Source organism: Antennarius striatus, chromosome 15 (assembly GCF_040054535.1).
Source record: "Antennarius striatus isolate MH-2024 chromosome 15, ASM4005453v1, whole genome shotgun sequence".
Classification (NCBI taxonomy): domain Eukaryota; kingdom Metazoa; phylum Chordata; class Actinopteri; order Lophiiformes; family Antennariidae; genus Antennarius; species Antennarius striatus.
In genome coordinates, this window is record NC_090790.1 from 20572701 (window position 1) to 20598458 (window position 25758).

The 25758-nt window shown below is 45.3% G+C and overlaps 1 protein-coding gene across 2 annotated transcripts; it reads right to left on the reverse strand.

Moving 5' to 3' along the window:
- Positions 1-14310: 14310 nt before the first annotated feature.
- Positions 14311-24129, reverse strand: st8sia5 (ST8 alpha-N-acetyl-neuraminide alpha-2,8-sialyltransferase 5). 2 transcript variants are annotated; one of them, XM_068334442.1, is made up of 8 exons: positions 23516-24129; positions 20665-20772; positions 18093-18185; positions 17047-17133; positions 16788-16932; positions 16595-16707; positions 16349-16441; positions 14311-16261 (listed from the first exon to the last, which is right to left on the reverse strand). In XM_068334442.1, exons 1-8 carry the CDS (start codon positions 23659-23661, stop codon positions 15799-15801), a joined length of 1248 nt encoding a protein of 415 aa, XP_068190543.1. In that variant the 5' UTR covers positions 23662-24129; the 3' UTR covers positions 14311-15798. The 2 variants fall into 2 exon arrangements, with proteins under 2 accessions (XP_068190543.1, XP_068190544.1); XM_068334443.1 differs by lacking the exon at positions 20665-20772.
- Between the last annotated feature and the right edge of the window lie 1629 nt (positions 24130-25758).

The window sequence follows — 25758 nt, forward strand, 5'->3', positions numbered from 1 at the left end:
ATGATGATGATGATGATGATGATAATAATAATAATAATAATAGTAATAATAATAAAGATTGATAACAATAATCATGAGCTGCAGCCCTACCTGTGTCACCGTTCTCTCCAAAGATGTTCAGGAAGACGTCAGCATCGGTTCCACTCCCCTTCATGTCAGCAGTGAACACGCTCACAATGTATTTATTTACTGCAAAATATAAATATAAATATAAATATAAATATAAATATAAATATAAATATAAATATAAATATAAATATAAATATAAATATAAATATAAATATAAATATAAATGACAGCATCAGAAACACAATGATGCAAATAAATAATGCAGCCCCACCAGGTGTGTCGGCTTCACCTGAACGTTTGCATTACATTCACTAACAAGTCAGCTGGCATTGCGACAAAGGTCACATGGGCTGTTTAAGCCCAGGCTTAGACTGAAGGAGTTCTGTTACAACCCAACACATGGGGAGATCCTGCAGGCTAGCAGGTGTTAGCGGTTAGCAGGTAGTGCTGGGAACCTTTGTGTCTGTATTGTGTGATGTGCTTGTTCTGGGGTGGCCTACGTTTTGGGACGTCCATGGGATTCAAGCTGCCCAGCAGGTCCCTGACGTACAGGTTGTCGCCCTCCTCCTGACTCAGCCAGTTAATGCAGGCAAAGTAGAAGCGCAGGTGGGGGCGGTTCATGTCGGTCACCACCACCCGGTCCAGAAACCAGCTGGCGTTCATGCCCGTGTTGTCGTGCTCGATCCTGGTGAGTCAAGGGTGATGGTGTTCAGGATGTTGTGACCAGGAGTTACTGGGGTAACTCTTCTTAAGCTCAATCACACACACCACAGAGGAAAGTCAAAGAAATTACGGGATTTTATGTGCAGGATCAACAAATCATGAATCAGTTGGGATAAATGACAAACATCCAGCTGACCATGTGATCAATAAAATCATGAGAACACTGGTTAAAACAGCCCTCTGATTTAATCATGTTCACAAATACCAGAGTTATGGAACGTGACTTAATGTTTCCCCTCTGGCTATGGTTGCATTAATTCACATGTGTCAAACTCAAGGCCCGGGGGCCAAATGTGGCCCTCCACATCATTTAATGTGGTCCGCGAGAGCAGAAAAGTTCAGAGTGTCTAAAAATAAGTAGGTCAAAAAGTGTTCTTCGACAAAAAAAAACTACATTTCCCACAATGCAGTAGTTCAGCCCATTTTAACTCTGACTAAACATAGTGAACAAAGTTGATGTCCTAACTTGTGTCTGATGTTATTTTTCTTTATTGATTGATAGTTTGATCCTTGATTGATGGAGTTCTGTGGGTTTAATAACCTGACAAATGAAAAGGATTTATGTTAGAACAGAGAAACAAACAAACATGTTTTTTCTGTCTAACTGTAATGTTTGGAACTAGAATCAGTCAGAAATTCAGTTATTTAACATGAAGGAGTAGTTACATTTAGTTACATTACACTGAGTTACATTTAGTTACATTTATTAGTTACATTAAGGAGTAGTTACATTTAGTTACATTACACTGAGTTACATTTAGTTACATTTATTAGTTACATTAAGGAGTAGTTACATTTAGTTACATTACACTGAGTTACATTTAGTTACATTTATTAGTTACATTAAGGAGTAGTTACATTTAGTTACATTACACTGAGTTACATTTAGTTACATTTATTAGTTATATTAAGGAGTAGTTACATTTAGTTACATTACACTGAGTTACATTTAGTTACATTTATTAGTTACATTAAGGAGTAGTTACATTTAGTTACATTACACTGAGTTACATTTAGTTACATTTATTAGTTACATTAAGGAGTAGTTACATTTAGTTACATTACACTGAGTTACATTTAGTTACATTTATTAGTTACATTAAGGAGTAGTTACATTTAGTTACATTACACTGAGTTACATTTAGTTACATTTATTAGTTATATTAAGGAGTAGTTACATTTAGTTACATTACACTGAGTTACATTTAGTTACATTTATTAGTTACATTAAGGAGTAGTTACATTTAGTTACATTACACTGAGTTACATTTAGTTACATTTATTAGTTTCATCTGGCCCTTTGAGGACAGCCGTTATGCTGATTTGGGCCTCGGTGAAAATGAGTTTAAATGTATCCTGAGTCTCATTTTACAGGAAGTCCAGCCACTGTGACATAACCCCCCCACCCAAAAACAGAGGGGGCTTAACCTCGTGTCGCTGAATATAATCCTCTGTGGATGGAAAGTGAGTGAGTGACGTTCCTGTGAGGTGTAGCTGATGATGGAGTCTCCTGTTGTGCGTTACCTCAGTTTCTTCAGAGGCCCCACGTTGTGTGTTTTGATGCGGAAAACATCGGTCTTATTTTTCTCAAACGCAGTTCGACTTCTGCGGATTGAAGACACGTGAAGAGAATCAGAATCAAGCATTTGAGGGATAAAGAGATGTCCTGTTAGATCACCTGGGTCAAACATCGTCAAACAACTGCAGCTGCACCGGTGAATGAACGTGTGATACTTATCCAGACTGCAGGTCCTGGAGGTCTGGAGAGGAGTTCTGAAACCTTCTCAGGTGGGGGCCCTGCACCCCTACCCCTCCCTGAGACCACTTGGGTCTGAGTCCACTGAGTAGCCTCTCTGCCAATCAGATAAGGTTTCTCCCAAGGGACGCCGGTCAGGGTGTCTGACCCACGTCTTGGTCTCATCTGAAGGTCCAACCCAGTCTGACACAAATAATGTCCATCGAAACGCTTCTAACACGACTTTACACCCCCCTCGTGTTTCTCAACATGTGAAACAGATCGATGGGGAGACGCCGACGATGTTCAGAAGCAAACTGAATGCAAACTTTGGAATCCATGCAATTTGAGTTTGTTCTGATCGCAGTGAATTTCCAAAGAGTTGCATCTTTAATCTGCCTCGATCGTTCAACCGGGCAAATATTCTTGGAGACGTAGCCCCCCCTTACCTGTATCGTGTTTTCATTCGTCTTTACACAATACAGGCAGGACCTAATATATATTGGAGTAAGGTGAAACTGCTTTCTAAGCAGTATGTCCATGAAAACGCTGCTGGACAGCATTCATGTGTCGTATGTCTTCACACAGCCTGGAGACACGAGCAGACGGCGTGTCGATGCATGTGATCACCAGCGACACCACCACCAGGTGTGACTGACACGTCTGGTGTATCCTTTACCCTGCACAGGTAACTATATATCAATCAATGTGTGCAGCAATGAAAAGAGTCAGCTGATAAGATCCCCTGAGGGTCATTTGATCATCCACAGAAATGACATGGTGGTCTTCTTTCATTTGTCTCTGAATGGAAAAGAAGACCGACCATGTCATGAAGTTCCTCCTTACTCCAGATATTTTGTGTCCGACAATTTATAAGACTGTATAGAAGAGAGATCCCTTCACCGTTTCTTGTTCAGAGCTGGTGACCTGACAACAGATCCCTTTTGAGGTTTCAAGATGGAATGATTTTGGAGATTGCCCATTTCTAAGGTTTGTGCTGAGCGCAAATGATCTCTCATACAGTGTTATATCACAATACAAGCCAACACAAGGACAGTAACATTAACCTTAACCTTAACCTTTACCAGGCTGATTAGAAAATACCTTTTTTCTGTGCTGAAGGATCAGAGAAATATAGAGAAGATTAAAAGTTAGCACCTGCTGTTGAAAGACTGTTAAAGTAGGGATTCTTAGTGACACGTCATGGATAGACTGAAACAGTCTGACTTTAAAAGACAAGCATAGAATAATTTAGTTAAAGCAAATTAAACCTTTAAAAAACTCACTTGCTCGCCAGGTGAACCTTGGGTGTGACGCCAAAGTCTCCAAAGAGGGTAACAAACACATTAGCATCTGTCCCAGCACCCTTTACATCACCGGTGACAGCGACCACCTCATACACTGAGATTAGAAAGAGGAAAACAAGCGTGTCATCAATGTGGTCCAAACATTGTGATCATGTAAGAACCTCACTTCCACAGTGTTCAGTAATGTCTAACAGGAAGTGCCGTGGTTCCGTCCATGCAGTTAAGGGAGTTCAATGCACCGAATCTGTCGCAAATCTTTGTTCTTTTTCCTGACCGATGGGTGAAGGAGATGAGGACCCAGCGTTGGCTGAAGGCTGTGGGAGTCGCCGTCACTGATGGAGGGAAGAGGAGCGTGGACCAGCAGTAATCGCACTTCAAGATACACGGTCTCACATCATTGCAGAGGTGAAGCCGTGTTTCAGGGGCCCTACACAACATTGTGTGCTTTGTCTAACACATACAACATACATGTACAAGTGGAGTGTAAAGATAATTTCCCCATTGGGGATAATAAAGTGGACTTTCTTTCTTCTTCTTCTTCTTAAGGTCAAGTTGTGTTTGGTCACCCCCATAGTTTCTCCTCGTGGGACACAATTACATTTGTTTTTCTAGAAGCATTTCAACAGACCGGTCTATCCAGAGTCAGTTGTTAGCCAATCACTAACAACTGACTCTAGTCCACTAGTCTATCATTTTAAGTGGTTCATTCGTGCCTTCTTCCCACCCCCGCATTACTTCTGCATTACTTCAGACCATTCTGCCTCATCAGTCTCAGCAGAGCCATCAGCCGCCACCACCACCAAGAACAGTAATTATTTTTCAGTACAATTAAAGTCACAAAATTAACCATTTAGAAAATTAGTGAACAATTGGCCTCGGACTGGAAGGCCTTGCCTATGCGGGGGTAATTCTATAGCGATGTTGTATCTAAACTCCTGAGGTGATTTCGGATTGGTCATTGCATAAAGGATGTCCAATAGGAGGCATGGCAGCTTCCAAAGAAATCCATCAAAGATTCATTCTGGATGAATCTTTCACAGAACGCAAAAAGGAAGGGGAGGATAAAGAAAGTGTACATAGTCTGATAAGACGAGGGAAGTAAAAGAGATTCAGGCACCTGATGAGAGCAGTCTGACCAGAGTCAAAGTGGTCAGGACACAAAGACCTAATAAACCACCTGGGGGTAGGCTGGGAGGGTATTTGGGCAGGTGTATGCCATGTTCTGCACATCTGGTCTGCTGTAAGAAAGCTCCTCTGGCTCTGGGCCCTACGAAGGCCCTGGTGGCTCCCCAGCCCCCCACACTGGGATGGCGCCCAGCACATGTCTCCATCCATGTGGAACATACCTGAGCGTTCACACAATCACGCCCCAGGGATTCCCCGGCCTCCAGGACGCGACGGGTGCGGCGCTCCTTACCTTTTTTCTTGTAGTACTCGTCCTCGTAGCCGTCAGACGACTCGGTGTGGTATTCCAGCAGCTGGTTCTGGTAGATAGCAGCGTAGTCCATCTGCTTGGTTTTGGATTTCTTTCCCTTCTTCTTTTTATCTTCATCGCTGTCTGCAGATCCCTTCTTTGCCTTTTTCTTTTTCTTCTTCTTCGATTCCTCCTCTTCTTCCTGCTCTTCAATCAGGGCCTCATCATCATCATCATCATTCCGAGACCTTTTCTTTTTCTTGCCGTCTTTCGACTTCTTATTCTTGGATCCCATCTCCTGTCCTTCTGGATCCTCTGAGGATTTCTTCTTCTTCTTCTTCTCCTCCGTTGCCCCCTCAGTCACGCTCCCTTTGTCCTTTCTGGAGTTGGTCGTGGGGTCATTGTTGTTCTGCTCCCTGTTCTCAGCTTCATTTTCAATCACAGCATCCTCACCTGTTCTCTTTTTCTTTTTTTTCTCGCCTGTCTTCTTCTTCTTCTCTCTCCCCGAGGTCTCCTGGTCCTCAGAGATCTCGGCGCTCTTGTGTTTCCTGCGTGTCTTCTCTGGTTTTGCGGTGTCTCCATCGGCCACGCCGTTGCCCCTCTCCTTTAACCTCGGCTCAGCTTCCTCCACTTCGTCATCAACCTCCTCGGTTTCTTCCGATGCTTTAGCTTTTTTTTGCTTTGCCGGCATCTTTTATTCATCCACTTCCCTGGCTTTTAGTTCCTTAAGCGCTGCCTTGTGTTGCTGATAGTGTAAGACAACTCATTTGACCCTTGGCTGCTGGAGATTCACCGCAGAGTTCAGAACAGCCTGGGTGTGTTGGCCTGAGGACTCAGGGACCCAGGAGTTGCAGAGGGAATGGTGTCTGCCAGGATGTCTTGTACCTGGGTAATATGTGGTCACACAACCAACACGGACATCTCATGAAAAATTACTGTCACATCAGGACTCACGTGACCCACAGGAAAAAGCCCCGTGAAAAAGGAGCCTTGCAGGAGAACTTATCCTCTCTGCCATGGCACGCTCCATTATTCATGGTGTTAGGATCGCTTTACGGGCCGAGGGCGTCTCGCTTTAACCTGCACACACACACACACACACACATACACACACACACACACACACACACACACACACACACACACACACACACACACACACACACACACACACACACACACACGCAAACTCTTCCTTACAACTATTCGTCAATTCTGAAAGAAACACATTTACTGTGAGAACAGATGACATCATAATCGTGCAGTAATGATTTATTTCTGTCAAGGACGTTTCTGGGATTCCTAAATGATTTTTAAAATTCACATTTTGTCTCCCAAAATTAAGTTTAAACTAATTTTACTGTATCGGGCTTTATCCCAGCATAAATTTGCCTGTAACACTTTATTGAAATTAGACTTCACTATCAATGAGAAAATTTTATTTCATTTCCTTCCAAATCTAGACTTTTAAAGCTGCCAACCACAATAAATTGGAAACTATTATTTGGAAACTGCACCAGACCATTTTCTCATCTGTGTGTGGTCATACTGTCAGCGCTATATGTTGAATTTCTACTACATGGCAAAGACTAAAGTTGAATTAATGGATTTGACTGATATTAATGCATTTCAGCTACACATCTACAGCGGACTATGAGCCAAATGTCCCCATTAGCTTTATTGCTGCCACCTGATACTTGATCATGTAGGCATCAAGGGTAAGGGCAGAGTTTGGTTAAATTGATCTTTCAACATCAGATTACTCAGCAGAGCCAAACGTCATGTGACCCACTGAGGACCAATCAAACACTAGACGCTGGGAGATCCTGTCTTGATCGGGCACATGCTAACTACAAGCTAGCACACATTTTACTTATAAATTCATGTGATGAATGTGATTCACCCTTTCATGATCCACATGACTAAACCTGTGTCAACTTCTTCTAATTTACCATTTATGCTCAATATTTGTTATAGAACTTCAATTCATCCGAAACTAACATCTAGCTAGCTTTTTCAATCACCTAGCTAACTAACGACTTTTTAAATTATTTAAGCTGCCTTCTTAAAGTATATTCAAGATATTTGCTCAGTCATTCACTATGCAAATATTCTATAGATACTGCTTGGCAAATACAGGGGTATTTTTCACAAGCTGGAAAATTATTCCAACAATGAAGATAGAGGGATGTCAAGTGTTTATTGTCATATGTACAATATGGAAACATATTTCTTTATAAAATGAAATCTGCTGAGTGCCTAAACATCAGAAAGAAATATAAAATAGAAATTTAGAAAATCTAAATCTCATCCTCCTCAGGAAGTCCAGCCACCGCTGCTGCTTCTTCACCAGGTGTGAGCAGGTGAGTGTCCAGGAGAGGTCCTCCCAGGTGTTTGAAGCTGCTCATAGGTCAACAGGGTGTAGAGGGTGGAGCCAGATCTGGAGGGCGGCCGTCTGTCTTGACCCGTTGGGTGGAAAAAAAACAAAATCACCAGACATTGTGAACGCCGTGCGAGCCTGATGTTCTCAACTCCTTCCATTCTTTACTGTTCTGTAACACGTGACGCTCTTTCTTCTGGCGCATTGGCTCTTGGGTCGTAGAGTGACGTTACGGACAGTCACAACAGATCCGTGTGTTTGGAGCTGCCAGTCTTACTTAGCCTTACAGTACACGGCCAAATAATTATCCATCTGTCCATCCATCCATCCATCCATCCATCCATCCATCCATCCATCCATACATACATACATACATTGTTATCAGATGTCATTCGTCTCTCAACTGTGGTCACTTCAAATTCATGGTGAACACAGGATGATGCACCATGACTCTGAAGTCAGCAGAGGTTTAATGTCTTTAAATCCTTCTTCTTTTTCTTCTACATCTACTTCTTCTTTTTTTTCTTCTTCTTCTTTTTCTTCTTCTCTGTCTGTTTTCCTTTGGTCTCTGCAAATAAAAAGGACATTAGAACTCCACCATTCTCCACATGCTCAGCATTCATAAGCAGTTTCTAACCATATGTGACGAGGTCTTCCCGGGTGGAAACCTTTGGGACAGTTTCAGGGACCCCTGCTGGAGATGTTGGCATCTTCTCTGAGACAGCCTGCAAACTAAACACAGATAGAAATGTACTGATGTTATTTATGTGGATGATCTGACCAAGACCAAGTTTTGTTTCTCCTGAACGAATTGGGTTTTTCTTTGAATGCAACAAAGCGGCTTGTCGCTGCAACTTTATTTGCTGCAACCTGGACTCAGCCACAGTAAGACAGGAAACTAACCCAGGCCATCCTTTGCATGCCTTTAACATAAAACGATTTTGAAGGCCCACTCCATAACTCGTGCTTGGTTTTCTGCATTGACATAATTTATTGTGACTATCAAAAGGCCTTTGATAAAGTGCAGCACAAGAGACTTCTGTTGCGCTGCACTGAGAGAAATCATTCCTCTCAGACAAACACAAAAAGTTGTTGTGAATGGGGAGAAATCCAGAATCTGGGGGAGTGTGCAAATTTGCAAATGTCACCAGTGGTATTCCACAAGGGAGTGTTTTGGGACCCGTGTTATTTGTCATCTGTACAGTATAATGATCTCCCAGAAGTGGTTGATGATGACTCTCGCGTATATCTGTTTTCAGATGACACAAAACTCTTTAGAAGAATTCAGGACGACGACTGCTTGAAATTATCTGAGTATGGAAGTATGGGACTGGCTACCAGAGGAAGTTGTGCGAAATTGTGTAAATTCGGTCAACACCTTCAAGAAATGTCTAGATGGCCACTGGAAGGATCAAGATCTGTGCTATGACCACACAGCAGAACTCCAGCTGTATCCAACACCAAGGGATGCCACCAACAAAGCAGAAGAGTGTTGGATGAGGACCTGTTCACGTGGGGCTGGGCATGGAGGCATGACCGGCCAGTCTATGCCTGTGGACAGAAAATACTCATGAACTATTCTTAATTAATCTGCTTGTAAATGTTATTTTTACCAACTGTTCATGGTCGCCTGTCTCTTATGTGTATTGTCACTGTGTAGTGTGTAAGCCTGTGTTGTATTTTCTGCTGTCTTTGCGAGGACTCGCTGGTAGGAGACCCTTAATCTCCATGGGATATTTCCTGGTTAAATAAAGATTAAAATAATAACAAGACATCTGAAAGCATCTGATAAACCTCACTCAGATGTTTGTCACAACCAGAGGGTGTCTCACCTGTCTGGTTTGTCTCCATCTGCCATAGTCGGTCTCCTGTCAGGTGGAGTAGGCTGAACCATGTTCACACCTGGTGGTAAGGTTGTAGGACTTGGACTGCAGGGATCTGGGTCAGAACTGGTGTTTTTATGGTCCTTCATCATCATTTCCTTCATCTTCTCCATCTGTGCTGCTCTGCTCTCTGGTTGGTGGCAGTTGCTGGAAGCCAGTTCATGACCATTAATGAATGGATGATGGAGGACTCCCTGAGGTGTTATCCTCTCATCAGGATCCATTTCTAACATGGCCTTCAGGAGCTCAATGCACTTCTCCCTTTCCACAGCTTCTTCATCATTGTTTCCCTCCAGCTGCATCTAGTCCAAGAAGCAATGGTCAAATTCAGTCACTCATCCTTATGGTCCTGGAGGACATAATCAATCATAATAAAAAAATTGGAACTTTTAACCCTTACTGTTTTTAGATCTTCCAGAGATTTGAGCTCTCCACCCGTGGGAAGAGGAATTCGACGTCCCACAATGATCTGGAGAAGAACAACAGCAAATTAAGGAGGAAATGCTTTCTGAAGGAAAGTGTAAAGTGTTTGCATGACTGTCATAAAAATCTTTTTCAGCTCTAAACATGTTATATTCATTGGAGTTGAGAAGTACATTGTGTGGAGACTTGAGCACGGTGTTGGTGAACTTCTTTGTGTATATCCCCTTGTCAAGAACACGGTCAGGTGGAATGCCCAGGACCTTCAACATTTGTGCGACCTGGAGATAAAACAAGAGTTATTTTTGCAGCGTCACCTGTTCCCTCTGTTTAACTGTCCTCTTCACACGTCATTCACATTCATGCATTTCAGTACATTCACATCATCAAAAGCAATGACTATTTATAGAGACTATGAAATGTGTGTGCAGGAACAGATATCTTACCACGGCTTCATCTGCGTCACCAAGAAACAGAGGTATGCCCAAGACCATCCAGAACATTACACAGCCCAAAGACCACATATCAATGGCCTCAGAGAGTGGAAGGCCGAAAAAGACTTCTGGAGCCCTAAATGTGAATAAAACCAGCAATATGCTCATCAAATATCAGATGTATGAAAAAGGTACATAGAGGACGTCCAAAATGAAATAATAAGCAGGTATTTTAACAATCAGTATTTTAAAAGACTTTACCTGAGCATAGGTATAGTTATCGTCAAACCAAGCCTTAGATCAAACTTACGCCTGGCACAGCCAAAGTCTATCAGTTTGACCCTGAAGGGTCTCTGTTGGTCTACCAGCATGATGTTATCAAGTTTTATGTCGGCATGGACGATCTCCATTTCCTTCAGGAGCAGCAAAGCTTCGGCCATCTGCAGAAAACAGACAGGAGTGTATTTCACGGACTATTTCACCTACAGTTTTATAACCGACAGCGTTGTGAGTTTTCTGTCTGCTCCTGAACCAACCTGTTGGATCATGCCTCTGATGTCACTCAGAAGCATTGGCTCCCTTTTTTCTAGCCAAATGTCCTGCAGGTCCCTGTCCAGGATCTCAAACACCGGAGCCTTTCCAACATTGAAGTCAAACCAGCCATGACATTTAATGATGTTATGCTGGTCAGCGTTATTAGCCATTAATTGTTGGAAAAAATCAATCTGGGAAAACGTGAAAAGTTTGACACCATTAATCTGTTCACATTTATGAAGGTCAGCTAAAAGAATTCAGATGGACTGAAGTCAGGAAAGCCCTTTGTGTTACTTTTGTCAATGCATTTACTACTAATTAACTAACGGTATCCTCTTTTTGCCCTCCTAACTACAAATTTAGCTCTCTGTGCTCACTGACTACACTAACAAAATGTCAGATGTGAACATCAAACTCACCTCCTTCAGGGAACTACCGCCTGCTTTCAGAGGTCGCTTCACCACCATAACCTCTCCAGTGTCATTCCTCCTACATTTCCTTATTTGTCCAAAGCTCCCTTGTCCCAGCGTCGACATTATCTCAAACCTGAAGTAGTCTAAAGAGAACTCATCGTAGGGTTTGGATGGGTACTGTCTAATCCATGGGTAGGATCCCCGGACAATAAATGGATGACCGAGGACTTCATCAGGCGTGATCCTTTCATCGGGATTCGAAGTCATCATAGCTGCTAGAAGCTGGAGGCACTCCAGCATCTCCTCATCTTCTTCATTAATGAACTCAGGATCCGTCTAGTTCAGGGAGCAACGGTCAAATCAGTCAGAAAATGTTTTGCAGCCACAAACAACTTCTATTAATTAATTGGTGTTTGGAAGTGTATGCGTTTAATGCCTGTGCTATGTCTCTGTCTGTGTAAAGTCTCCCTCTGCGTTGCCTTACAGGCAGTGGACTCGTGCAAGAGGTTCACTGTTTTTTTTTAAACAAAACTTCATGCAGTAACAGCCTGTTTATGCTGACGCCCGTTTATACCATAACTACCTAGTGGCCTTACTTTGCTCTAAACGGCTAGATAAAGCCCATTTCTAACGAGGGTAAAGAGTGAGACTGGTCCGTCAGGTGGAGGACGTGGGACAGCGGCCTCCTCAGTCTGTAGAAGATAAAGTCATTACAGGATGTCTCACCTGCCGTCCTGTCAGTTGTGTGTAGTGTTCGTTGCAGTTGAGTAAGAAGAGCATGGTAATGCCCAAACGCCACATATCAGCAGCCTCCGTCAGTGGCGAACCAGAGTATATTTCTGGAACTCTACATGTGGAAGAAACAAACATTTTAACAAAGTTCTTCAACACAAGGCGAGGCAAATCCACCAATACTGTTCAGTTCACCCTTTAGCTGCTAGCAACACATCAAAACAACCTTAAATTCTCTGTCGCAAACAGTCTCCCACCAAGGTTCATTAAATTCACAGAGTATTTTAACTAGGGGAGCAATTTGTGAAAAAAGTCTACTGAAAAGGGTGGCTGAATGAAAAATAAGCGAACACTAAACTGCCATGCTGTGTGAAGAACATCAATAATGATACTGAATATAAATTATTGTACATGAGAAATATATGAAAGACTGTTGAAACACTGGAAAGGGTCCAGAAGAGGCAAGGTGGTATGACCTCCAGTTCACTGCTCAATGTTAGATGCTAAAACACATGAATAAACGTCTGGTGGTTAGAATTGTTGCTAACAGGAGCTAACAAAGTGACTGCAGCCAACAGCATTCACAACAAATCCTGCAGACAAGCAGATTCTCCTCATTGGAGGGTATCATCCTTACATATATTCATCTTCTTCCAGCTCTGGATCCTCCCTGACATCTGATCTCAGCCGGGCTGAACCGAAGTTTGTCAGTTTGACTCTGAACGGTCTCTTCCTTCGATCTTCCATGATGATATTCTCAAGGCGTACATTGCCGTGGATCACTCCAATGGACTTCAGGGTCTGCAAAGCTGTGGCCATCTGCAGGAGACAGGTGTTCCACAGTTGAAATGGGACAGTTATTGGATATCTTTGTTATTGACTGTGGTCATACCTGTTGGACGATGTCTCTAATGTCACCCAGGCTCAGGGGGTCCGTATTTGTGGAGAGATATTCATCTAGGTCGATGTCTAATGTCTCGAATGCCAGGTATTCACTTTCAGCAAAGGAGCCAAGATACTTGACAATATGATATTCATCTAAGTTTCGGCACATCAACTCCTCCAAGATTTCACGCTGCAAGTCAAAAGAAGGGAATCACTTTAGAAACTTAATTTTTGACTGACTCATAGTCTCAATTTTAAAGTTGTGAGCATCCTTACCTCATCGTTAAAACTTTCACTCTCTTTGACAGTTAAAGTCGTCCGACTTTCGATATTCCGCCACAAACACACACCATCAGGTTTCTCTTCAATTAAATCATAATCTTCATAATGCAATTCAAAAAAATTATCACCAACGTAAGCATCATCATTTTCGCTCGTTGTTGCGACCACTTGTACTTGTATCATTACTAATCAAAAGCTAGGGACAGAATACCGTTGGGTAGATTTGAACTCCATTTAAAGAAGTGCTTTATCTTTGATGTTTGTGTAGGTTCTCAGTTCTCCAGGTCTTGGTTATCCAAAGCTGTTTAAATCAATCCACTGGACTTTAAGAAAGTTTCTTGAAGACATTTCACCTCTCATCCAAGAGGTGTCTTCAAAACTGAACTTTACCTTTGATGTGGAGATGAATTCCTTACTTTTATTTCTCTAAAGTGAAAAAACATCAAAGCTTTTAGCCCTTTCATGCTAACATTCACACACAGCAATGGTTTCAGGGTCTTTGTGATCTCTAGAGGCATGGGAGTTTGATGCCTATACTACACATATCTTGGCAGTTCCTACTGCTGTGATCTTGTGGACTGAGGTTTCAGATGGTACCCCTGGAATATGCTGTCCAGACAGTGTACACCAGTCCTGTCCACACAGAGTACCTCAGTCCTGTCCACACAGAGTACCCCAGTCCTGTCCAGACAGAGTACCTCAGTCCTGTCCATAAAGGGTACCTCAGTTCTGTCCATAAAGGGTACCTCAGTCCTGTCCACACAGGGTACCCCAGTCCTGTCCAGAGTACCCCAGTCCTGTCCATACAGCATACGCCAGTCTTCAAGCATCCATATGGAACCTTCAGGTCACCCCCCCCCCCCCACACACACACACACATCACCTTTTGCAGCATCAGAGTTAGACTAAATAACACACACACACACACACACACACACACACACACACACCAATTATAGAACCTACACTTGATTTAGATGTTATGTTCATTCCTTGACTTTACCTTGTTAGCTGCTACTAGCTTCTACGTGACTATTTCCATGCAGGCTGCACTCCACTGCTGTCATTAAAGAAATAATACATCATCAACATACATGTGAGAAAATCCAAACAAGTTTATTTACAAACACAAACCGGTATAAAGTACCATCAAGAATCATATAAGAAGCCGTGTGTTGATGAGCTTCCTTCAGAACACAGACCAGTTCCCTTCTCGTCCTGTCCGGATCTGTGGCGTCGGGACGATTTAGAGCGCGAGCCAAAAAATGTCAGATGAACTCATTTGTCGAGATCAATAACAAATGAAAGAACATTTTCGAATCATTTATAAATTATTTCCAATGCATACAAAGGGGAGCCTGGTGCAACCAGCAACAAATTAATTCAGTCTCTTAAAATAATTTAATCATACAACAAAATAAAGCATAAAACCACAGATTCCTTAATGCAAATATTCACAGTTCTAAAGGTAAAGTGAAATAATACAGTAGCAGTAACAGTATCTCAGCTCTTGTTTAAAAGGGCAGCAAGCATCTTCTTCATCCAAACATGTTCTTCTCCTCGTGTGAGAGTTTGTGTTCACATCTCCAACAAGCTGACCTTCAGGCGAGGCGGACGTGTAAACATATTTCAGTGATCATAGATGCAGGCACACACAAAGCCACGTCTAGAGCAGATCCATGCAGAGCACTACGTGATTATGGGCTTTACAAGGTGTCACACTTTGCTAACTGTGCTATCATTTGGAAACGTCTCTTGAGTTTCTCAATGGAAGTGTCTTAAATGTTGAAGGTAATGTCCTTGTGGATGAGCAGGACACTGGGGCGTGTCCCTCAGAGGGGTTTGATATCTCATAAGGCAGCTTGGCTTAAGACAAGAGTAACAGTAGGAGGCTGGATTAGTTTACAAAGTTAGCGGACGACGCCCTCGTCTTCCTCACTGCTCCTCTCTTTTCACCAAAAATTTTGGAGGAAATTTTTGAAACGGGACAAAACAGGCAATTTAAATTTTTCTAAAATACTCACCCAAATGTGTTGAGTAGGAAGTAGACTACAAAAGCAGGCAGTTGGGTGTTAAAATTTTTGTCTATTTTCTTTTAATATTACCTGGCTTGACATCGCAGCTCAGGTTTGGTTTTACAGAAACATTAAAGCTGCCACACCCACATGGTGTCTGGGGTAAAGAGAGGGTAAAAGTTGGGCACGCGGCGGCCCGTCGGGGCAATTGATGTCTGAGTAAAGCTGAGTAGAAAACGACACTTCTGTACAGCAGAGCCACTAGAAAACACACAAACTTCACCATAAAGAACACTTCACGTTGAAAACAAGCATTCTACGGTTGGCGTCAGAGATAACCGTAAGCGTTTGATTGGCTAAATGAACCACTTGTAGAAAGAGAAGCATGTTGGCATTTAAAGCGAGCACCTTCGACGAGTCGTGGAGCAAAGGATTGTACACCCAGAGGCCCCAGTCTCTTTTAAATAGCGAAGGAATAATACCTCTCCAACTGAAACATCATGTAAACCTGAATTAGAGTGAACAAACTACAAACTGAAATGTCGGGCTTCCACGTGAAGGCGACGCACCAATCACGTGCACTGCCCCGTATGCACATGGATGATCCCGCGGGTATGCATGTGAATGAAGTTGAAAATTTCGTGAGGCATGGCGTGGAAGCCCGGCCGCGGCTTGACGTTGTCGTAGTAGTGGTGAGTGATGAAGATGCCAGAGGGGTTCATGGGAAATGCCCAGAAGCCATAGAGGTGGACCTCCTCGCACAGCTCCAGGGCGGCGGTGACGAGCATCAGGCCGCTGCTGAGCCGCTTGGCCCGGACACCCTGCACCGCCCAGAAGCGCTGCACGTTGAGCAGGTACTGCGGGTGGAAGAAGAACACGCCTCTCTGGGAGTCGAAGTCGTCCAGCATGTACTTGACTCGGAAAGATACGTCGGTGTTGCGGGTGTTGTAGAAAGCTGGAAGCACCACGGAGGAATTCTCGTAATTCTGGAGGACTTCGTAAAAGGGGCGGCGCCATTTCTCCAGTTTCTGAAATCTGCAGAGAAAAACACGAGATGAGAAAAAAGAAGGAGACTACAGACGATCCAGATCCAGATCCGACTGCTATCCGTCTTTACACTACCTCTCAGTTATAATGCTCGGATTTATCGTCACCAGATCGGTTTTAGTGCCGACGTCGGCCGTATACTTCTCATTGATGGGGGGTATGTTGCACCTGCAAGAGAAAGAAAACAGTCCATTGATAAAAACTTGAAACGAGAATGATTCTGATTTAAACACGTCGTCCCGACAGCTGAGCCTGTCCAGCTGTGACAGACCTGTCCCTCTTTGGAGGACGGTGTCTGGACGGGTGGATGTTCTGGCTTACCTAAAAACAAAATCCGCTGCATCGATTTCCTTTCCACATTTGCTGTTCTTGATGATGCCTCCATTTCCAATAACCGCACACTTCTTGAACTGTGACTTTAAGTAGGGCATGTCCTGGACGGAGCAGCACCAGCCTGTTAGAGTCAGACTTACAGAACAGACGACCCACCCTGGCAAACGAGCGGCGGACTCACATCTGGGAACATTTTGAAGACTTCGGCAGAGATGGGGAGGATCCCGCTGGTGTCCACCTCGTATCGCAGCTTGGTTCCTGCTGGAGTGTTCCTCTTGGTGGTGAACAGAAACGAGGGAGCGTTGCAGCAGCGAGACAAAGACATCCTGCGGGAGGACACCACAGACCACCTCATGATACAACAACCCTTGTCTCACGGAGGTGACAGAATTATTAGTCCTACTGGAGACAACATTTAGCATCTAGCCTCGTTCATTTACTTGAAGTTGCTGGTCTCCTCCTTGTTCTGCTCCCATTTGCACACCTGCAGGTTCCTCCACCTCTCAAACAACTCGGAGGTCTTCACCCTGGCAGACAGACACTCAGGTAGTGAGCGACATGTGCAGAGCCATCATTTCTCTGGTTACCCATGTTTCTACCGAGGGAACCGGTTGAAAAAAACATCTCACAAAGACAACCGGTGTGATGGAGATAGTGACTATCGCGGCACGTCTGTAAATAGCTGTCCTTGAGCCTCCTCAGAGATGTGATTTACTCGTCTGAAGCTGTTCAATGTCTCGGGGCCCTTCGTCAAGAAGGCTTTGACATTTCTGCAGCCCGAGGGATCCGGACAAAAGGTCACGGCGATGTTCACGTCCACAAGAGGATGTCTACTGTTCACACTGCACAACTATCTACTGCATCCTGTCACAATGTGGACGGGCGTGTCTTAAAAGGAAGTTAACACACGCAGAAATGTCATTCATTCATGGAGCAGGAAGCTATCAATTTATACTTCCTTTTCCTTTTGGGTAGGCAAATCATGTTCTATGATTTCACTGGGTAGCGTACTTTTCCTTTAATGCTGGATTTGATTTTGTTGTTTTATTTACAGTATTTACTCTAACGTAAAAACCTTTAATGTTCTTAAAAACTGGGTGCGCCTTATAATCCAGTGCGCCTTATACATGAAAAGGTCTTCAAATGGGCCATTCATTGAAGGTACCCTTATAGTCCAGTGTGTCTTATAGTGCAGAAAATACTGTACTGTTCAAGATAAACACACAAATCTGCACTTTGTTTGCATGTGCAAATTAGCAAATGTTAGCCTGCTAACATCCTAACTAGAAATGAGGGAAAATCCTTGCTATGATTAGCCTGTTAGCTGTGAGCATGTTAGAATGCTAGCTTTAGCGTGAACCTGGGCTGCAGTCTTGCTTTAGTGTCTCTTCTTTTGGCTCCTGGGAAGAACATCTGGTAGCACCCGTGCTAAGGACCACTCACATCGTCAGAACATCTGGTAGCACCCGTGCTAAGGACCACTCACATTGTCAGGACCTTGACGTCCATGATCTCCTGCCTGAGCTCCCTGCATGCAGTGGAGTTGTACTCAAAGGGGCCGTCATAGTTCTCCAGATACCTGGAGGGATACACACAGTCATCTCCTGCCTCCTCCTCCAACACGAGCATCAGCAAACACACAGTGGGTTCATGTCCTACACAGAACAAGCTCAATAGAAACGCTTGGACGTGATGAAGCTGCAGTGTAATATCGCTGTAGCGTTGCTGGATGACAAATGACACAAGTTATGAAGCTGACTGAAACATGAGATTAACTTAACGTTTACTGGACACTTGCACCAGATTCTGATCCATCTTAGACTAAACCAATGTGAACACTAACTGAACAGAAATAAGACCTTCCATAAGTCCACTTATTTAATTGGTTGGGAGATTTTAAAAGTGGGATTCTGTGAGACTAGTTGTATGTTGATTTAAAAGAAAACAGGAAACCTTTTGGGGGGGGTGTTGAATTTTGTACAAAACTGCTTAAAGATGTGACTTGATTTATTGACATTCTGACAAACTGTGTGCACAAACACAAAGACATTCATGCAAACAGGGAATCACAAGGAGGCGACGACCAGAAGCTCTGACAACAGTTTAAGGACAGCTAAAGAATCTACACGCTTTATTTTACACATGACACAGTCTGACACGGAAATGACAAAATTAACCAAAAGCACACAAAAACAATGTCTCCTGTATGGCGGTGGGTCACAAACACACTGACGAGTCAGAACGATTCGTAACGGAGTCGCTCGCAGCGGCACAAACCCTTGTTTCCTCACAAGGTTTTTCATTGTGTTTGTAAATCAAATGATCAGCTGGAACCAGAAAGCAGCCTCGACGGCTCACTTTAGTGTGTCCAATCCACACGTTTGGAATGACTGGATGTGGGTTTTTTTCTTGAAACTGTTTAACTGACATGAATCTCCATCATTTGAACGTTTAGAAGTGGTTTTTGAAGCAAATTTAAATTCATCCTGTCATCGTGTGGAAATTAAATCTCTTTTTCTAAATAGATGCTATAAAAGTCCATTACATCGTTTTAATTATTTAATCTGCTGTGATGTAAATGGATTTACTTTTGTGGTTCCATTGAAATTACTAAAATAAGAGCTTTTAGGTTTAAATATGACAGCATTTCAATATTCTGAGGGTTTTAAATAAAGTTTGACAGGAACAATAATATTTTTTGTACATAAAATTTCGAATGTTTTCCACTTAACATTTGTAAATCTTGTAAATCTCCAGATGTCATATGTATAATATATTTGTGCCATGTGTGTGTGTTTGAACGTCGGTTTTCATCACATCAGATAAGAAAATGTTTGAGGTTAGATGAAAACACACTGATAACAACAGGTGGACACGTTACCTGAGGCTGAGGTGAACGAGGTGAGGTAAAGAAAAGGAAAGAATTACAGAACACAACAGGCAACACAATGAAGGATGGCTTAAAGGAAGGAGATGCTGCGTGAAATCATAGAAATCAGGAGCGGTGGAACTGGTTGTCTACATCCGCCTGATGATGCATTTCAGAGGGTTTGGTTTCTATCTCTGACCCTAAACGGGGCGACTCGGCTTGTTTTAGCTAAGATGATGACACCTTTGTGTTGTCTGTCGGATGAGACGCTCTTCATCTCACGTCCTACGATGCTGGTTCCAAACGGGCTGGACTAGCTAACGTTTTAGCGACAGGAACTGAAATCTACTTCTCAGCGCATTCAGGAGCGCCGGGGGAAATAAATGGGGCACACTGACGTCTAGTAGCGAGGAAAGAAAGTGGAAAAGGGGGTAAATCCGGGTCCCAGAGACAATGCAGATGTGAGAGGGGGGGGCGGAGGGGGTGTCCACACTATGTACATGGCACACACACAGAGCTGTGCAGAACACATGACACACAGATCGAGGAGGACGAGGCGTTTGGAGATGGGTGCTGGATGGGACACAGGAACAAGGAGAAGCCGTGGTTCTACCAGCTTCTGGGGGTGGGGGGTGGGGGGTCTGGGGTCAAGGTGAACGGGATCAGACAACATGCAAGAGCAAATCTGAAGTGCAATCACCACTGAAAAAATATGAGTTATACCTTTTAAACTAATGAAAAAAAGAGGCATTCTGGGGTTTCTGTGAAAAGGTTTAAGATGCCTTCAGACTGGCCTACCTTTGAGGGCGGTTTTTTTTCTTCTTAATATCAGCTAGGCAGGGTGTGACTATTACGGAGATCTGTGAATCTGGCTGAAAATTCTGACGGAAACATCTGTCAACATGCAGACAGGTTAAGTTAGAGTTAAATGCGTGAAGCAGTCTGGTGACATCACCACCCCCTGCTAACTTCCTGCACCTACAGACCTCAAAACAAGTCAAGAAAATGAATCAGATAAGCTGCAGATGTTCTGTCTAGCATCTGAGGAGGCTGGCGGGCCGATCAGCGGCCCAGAACACGCATGCAAGGCTGGTCTCTAGGATGGGTTTGAAACATGTGCTCTCTCTCATTCTATCTCTCTCACACTCTCTTTTCTCAGAGGTGTTGTGCAGTCAGTCAGGAAAGGTACCTTTTCCTTCCATTTCTGGCCGGCTTCAGAGATCCATCATCCGAGAAATTAACGGGACCGCTCCAATTTCCTGTCTCGTCCCCTTTGAGTCGGCTAAACTGTTGTGCACTAGCAAGAAAATGAGTCAGTTTATTTGGGATTTATTGTCCTTTTTGTGCAGATGTCAAACACAAACAACCAAACTCCTGTGTTCACACACACACACACACACACACACACACACACACACACACACACACACACACACACACGGCTCAAGAAAAACAGTCAGAGTGTGACATCATGGTTAGCGTGACCTCCTGTTATGACATCATGGGTTGAGGTTTGTCTCTGCTCTGCTGCCCCCTGCTGGGTGGGTTCACACACTCACACTGAAGGACACAGCTGCCTGGATGGGCCGAGGTTCAGCTGGATGTTACACAGAAAAGTACTTTGGTTGTCATGTTGGCTTTTCCACCTGGGGGGTGGGGGCATCTCCACTCGGACCCCCGCTATGAGCTAAATATAAGTCAGGACTGAGTCTCTGCTGCAGGGATGGACGGTCTCAGGTGGGAGGAGCGCTGGATTGGAGGGTCGTAGACGTCACTGAGGGGCCGTCCAGTGGGGACAAAGGCCCTCAGGAGCCTCGGGAGGGACCCCTGTCAGTCCTAATCTGCTGGGACATTCAGTTCAGCTGGGAACCAGTTTGTGTCTCCAACGACACCAGACCGGAGAGACGACCCCAGTTCTAGTCTTGGCTGCACCTCTTAAAGCCCACTGGCCTCCCATTGGTCCAGGCATCAGCCCATTTCAGTCAGCCGAGCTGTGGATCAGTGGATCTGCAGCACTAATGCCCCCCCCACCCTCATCGAGCCTCTCTTGGGGTGGGGCCCAGCATATCGACTCAGAGGTCCATTTAGCTGTTCCACCGGAATGCGACCACTAAGGGCTCCATTACGGACCCTCAACTATTACTGCTGAGATCCAATGGACTCGTCTTCGTCTCTTGTTTCCTGTCTGCATTAACCCCCAACAGGAGGAGGGGTCAGATGGTCCACACATCCGCCCACAGGGCTGTAGGCAGCAGGGCGACACTGGAACCCTTTAAGTTCAGTGTTCCCTCACGCATTCACCCATCAACACGCGTGACTTCACCTCATCACGGATTCTATTGGCTGACGGCATCCAGAAGTGTCCTACGTTCAGTCTCTGACGTCCGTGAGACACAAAGTGCTTTAAACAGTCTACCTCCACCCAATAATCCGATCGTCTGATTATTGATGATGAATCACCTGACTCATTTATCAAAAAAATTTTTTTTAAAACCTGAATGTTTTGTGTGTTTGTTGGAGTTTCTGTCTCCACCAGTTAAATCAAATAAAACTTAGTGATTCTCACAGATTCAGAGGGGAGCGATGGAGGCGTGTCGTCATCTGTGTACTTCCTGTTAGAACCCACGCCGTTCCACCGTCATCCCATCCAACACACTGGACTTATTTGCACCTCGCTGACCCCCCCCCCCGATCATCGTCGGTAGAAGATCAATCGTGCGTCATGGAGTGTGACCTCCTGAGCTCTCTACCCATAAGCCCCCTGTGCTGCAGCCTCTGCTGACGTGAGGGCGAGGAGTCGGCGCTGGGCGTGGCTGGACCCATGTGGCAACGTCCAATGACTGTTTCTGCTCATCCAGCATCGTGACGTGTTCTCCTCTCGCTGCATCACACACACACACACACACACACACACACACACACACACACACACACACACACACACACACACACACACACTCTTCCACTCACACTGAGGTGTGTGTGCAGACAGACTGTAAAATGGCTGCCGCTGAAGCGTCTGCTGCCTCTAAGGAACCTGGGAGTTTGGGCGAGGACAGGAAGGTGCATGTGTGGCGTCTGGATTCATGCATCTGGTGTCAGAGGCCATGAATCCAATGCTGGGGGGGGGGCAGCACATGTATGTTTGCTGTGCCGTCAACATACATGTGCTGGCTTTCAGGGGGGCCATTCAGCAGGGTGTTGGGTCGCGGTGGACGCCCACTACACAGTACATTTAGCTGTAACATTATGAAGTGAAATACAAAGTAAAAACAAAACCTGAGGATATATTTGATTATATTTTCCTTCAAGGGACAAAAGCGACAGCTTTTCTTTCTGCGTCTTATGGGTCAAACATCTCGGCGTCTCAGCATCTGCTCGTCTCACACTGATGAATCAGGAGGGGCTGCGATCTAGAGGAAACCAGTCTTCAGAGCAAACCTCCAACCAGGGCTCAGCTCCAGAATCCACCTGGAGAACACGCAGGGGCCCCCGCTGCAGAGAAACAGGGCTCTGCAGTGGATGTGTGCAGCCTGGTGCCATGATTTATTTAACAGGGACCAATCAGAGAGGCACATCATCTCCATGATGCTGATATCTGTGATCATCATCAGCTCCTACATGAGATGTAGGCTAAGACCAGTCAAAAAGGCTGAAACGGAAAATCAAACCAAGATCTTTGGGAAAAGAAAGGGAAAAGGTTACCATACACAGCTGCAGCCGCTGGGTATGATGGGAATGTGATGCTGCATTTTCACAACATATCAAAACAACAGAAACAAATCCGATGGAAATCGTTTCTATGCCTCCAGAAATAAAGATGGATGGTGTCTGTCTGGTTCTCTTCAGCCATCAGAGCTGCTTCTCCCCGTTGATACACCACAATTCACCAGTTTACCTTCACGCTCCACCATTTTGTCACCAACTGGGACCAATAATGAGCAAACGGCCTCAGATGGAGCGACTATGAAGGGACCGGACTGTCTTTACGCACCGGGCGGTAACGGGCGGCCGGCGGCGGATGACGGGGGGGCACTCACCTCTTGATGTAGTTCTTGCCGTAGAGAATCTGCTGCAGCAGCGTGACGAGTCCAAATGCGCAAATGAAGATGAAACAAAGAGATCTATTGCCCAGGATGTCTTTGCCCGCCGACGGGTCGGCGTACGCCATCCTGCGGCGCAGCATCCGGGGCTGACGGTGACACCGGCTGGGGTGCCTCTATCCGCTGCATTCAGGACCGGGACCACCGCTGTCTGCTGCCCCCCAGACAGGACATCGTCCACCAGCTTTCTAGGCGACTTCCCCCCCGCACCGCAGCGTCATTACTGCCGCAGTTTACCGCCGGATGGGATCTCAGACGCACACCATCGATGCGTCCGGGATCCAAACAAAACCCCCACCTTTAAGAACGAGTCTGGAATCTGGTGACGTCAGCAGCTTTTTTTTTTATCAGATTAACGCGCTTCACGTCTCCGCGGTCCGCAAACGGTCCAACCGACGCGCTCAGAAGGACCGGCTCACCCCCGAACGCCCCGCCGGACCGCCGGCAGCGAACGCGCGTCCGTCCGGTCAGACTGCTGAGGACGGATTGAGGCAACGCGTCCTTCAGCCTTCATGTCCAATCTGAACGGAGCTGCGTGACTGGACCGGGGGGGAGGGGGTGAGGATGGGGGTGGGGGTGAGGATGGGGGTGAGGATGAGGATGAGGATGAGGAGGGGAGGTGGTGCGCCTTATCTCAGCCTGACAGCCGGGGGCGCGACGCGCTTGGTTTTTTTTATGCGTCTTGCTCATCCAAATCTCAAGGTCACCGTGTCCTTGACACCTCCTCCTCCTCTGAACACCGATCGGTGTTGGGGTGTCCAGTCTGAGTGGAACCAGTCGGTTACAGAGCTGCTAAGAGCAGGTTTTACTGGAAGCGCGTCTGGGGGGGCCTCATGGGGGTTGTGAGGAGCCTGAGTCAGCAGAATATAGTCTACGTCATTGTGAACCCCACAGAGCAGCATTAGCCCCGGGGGCGGGGACAGCTCCCTCATTGAGGAAGAAACTCTGGGCAGGACCCAGACTCTGGAGGGGGGGTCATCCACCATGACCTGTTGGATGGAAAAGGAAATAGAATGGGGGGAGAGACAGGGAGAGAGACAGGGAGAGAGAGAGAGAGAGAGGGTGGTCTCCACCTGGAGGACTGGGAAACGAACCCAGCTCCCTCCTGAAGACCTGGCCCTGCTGGGCTCACAGGACGTGATCCAAGCCTGTGACGACCCCTGACCAAACCCCGCTGACCCCTGACCCCTGACCAAACCCCGCTGGAAACCTTCTGGGGGGGTGGAGTTCTGGCGCAGCCAGAACATCTACTGACACAGCAGCACCTGCAGCCGCTGACTGAGCGCCATCCGACCAGACAACGTCTGGAGGTCGGATCAGTCCATCAGGTCGAGGATTACCGCCCGACTGCATCAGTGTGTTTGGGAGGTAACGGCTACATTTAGCCTCGTTAGCAGCTCCCGTCACAGGGAAATGTAGTCTGTTCTAGGAGGACATTAGAACTGTTCTCTGTTCAGACATTTCAGAGGGTGATGAGTGGAAACGACACTGTTAATCTCTGATGTTAATCTCTGATGTTAATCTCTGATGTTAATCCTCACCCGTGATCGTCTCTCAGGACCCTCCTGACACCTCGGAGCTGAACTGGAAGCGGACCCTCTCCCTCCTGACAGGCGTCAGCGCTTTCCTCTGGCCCTGGCGCTGACATTTCAAATGGTGTCCTTCATTTCTGGCAGCTGTTTGACCACGTCATCAAGGTCCATCAGGTGCATTCTGGGATACATCAATACCTTTACAAGCAGCAGAGCCACCCATGCATCCATCCATTGATCCATCCATCCACCATCCATCCATCCTCCTCATCTGCATCCACTTTTCTGCCTTGGGGGTCACAGGTCTGCTGGGGTACACCCCAGACAAGACACCAGATCATTGTGTGGCCACAGGAAAGACATACGACCACTTGTGCTCACACTCACACCTATAGGCAACTGCTATGACAATTCACCTCAGCTGCAAAGGTCTGAAGACGCTGGAGAACGCAGAGGGAACCCACGGGGAGAACATGCAAACTCCACACAGACAGGAATCAAACCCAGAACCTTCTCACTATGAACAGCACTACCCACTGCATGCCACTTTAAAGAATGGTAATCTTGAAATCAGTTGATCAGAAAATGTCATTATTGTAAATACATTTGTACTTTTCCCCATCCATCATTTTACTCTATGCCACTTAC

Bases quoted from the DNA above. Each gene is read 5' to 3' on its own strand.
- st8sia5 (XM_068334442.1), bottom strand. From the start codon at position 23,661: ATGCTGCGCCGCAGGATGGCGTACGCCGACCCGTCGGCGGGCAAAGAC. The intron at 16,708-16,787 runs GTGAGTCCGCCG...TGCTCCGTCCAG, and splicing joins TCTTCAAAATGTTCCCAGAT to GACATGCCCTACTTAAAGTC. The intron at 16,442-16,594 runs GTAAGCCAGAAC...TTTCTCTTGCAG, and splicing joins GCAGCGGATTTTGTTTTTAG to GTGCAACATACCCCCCATCA.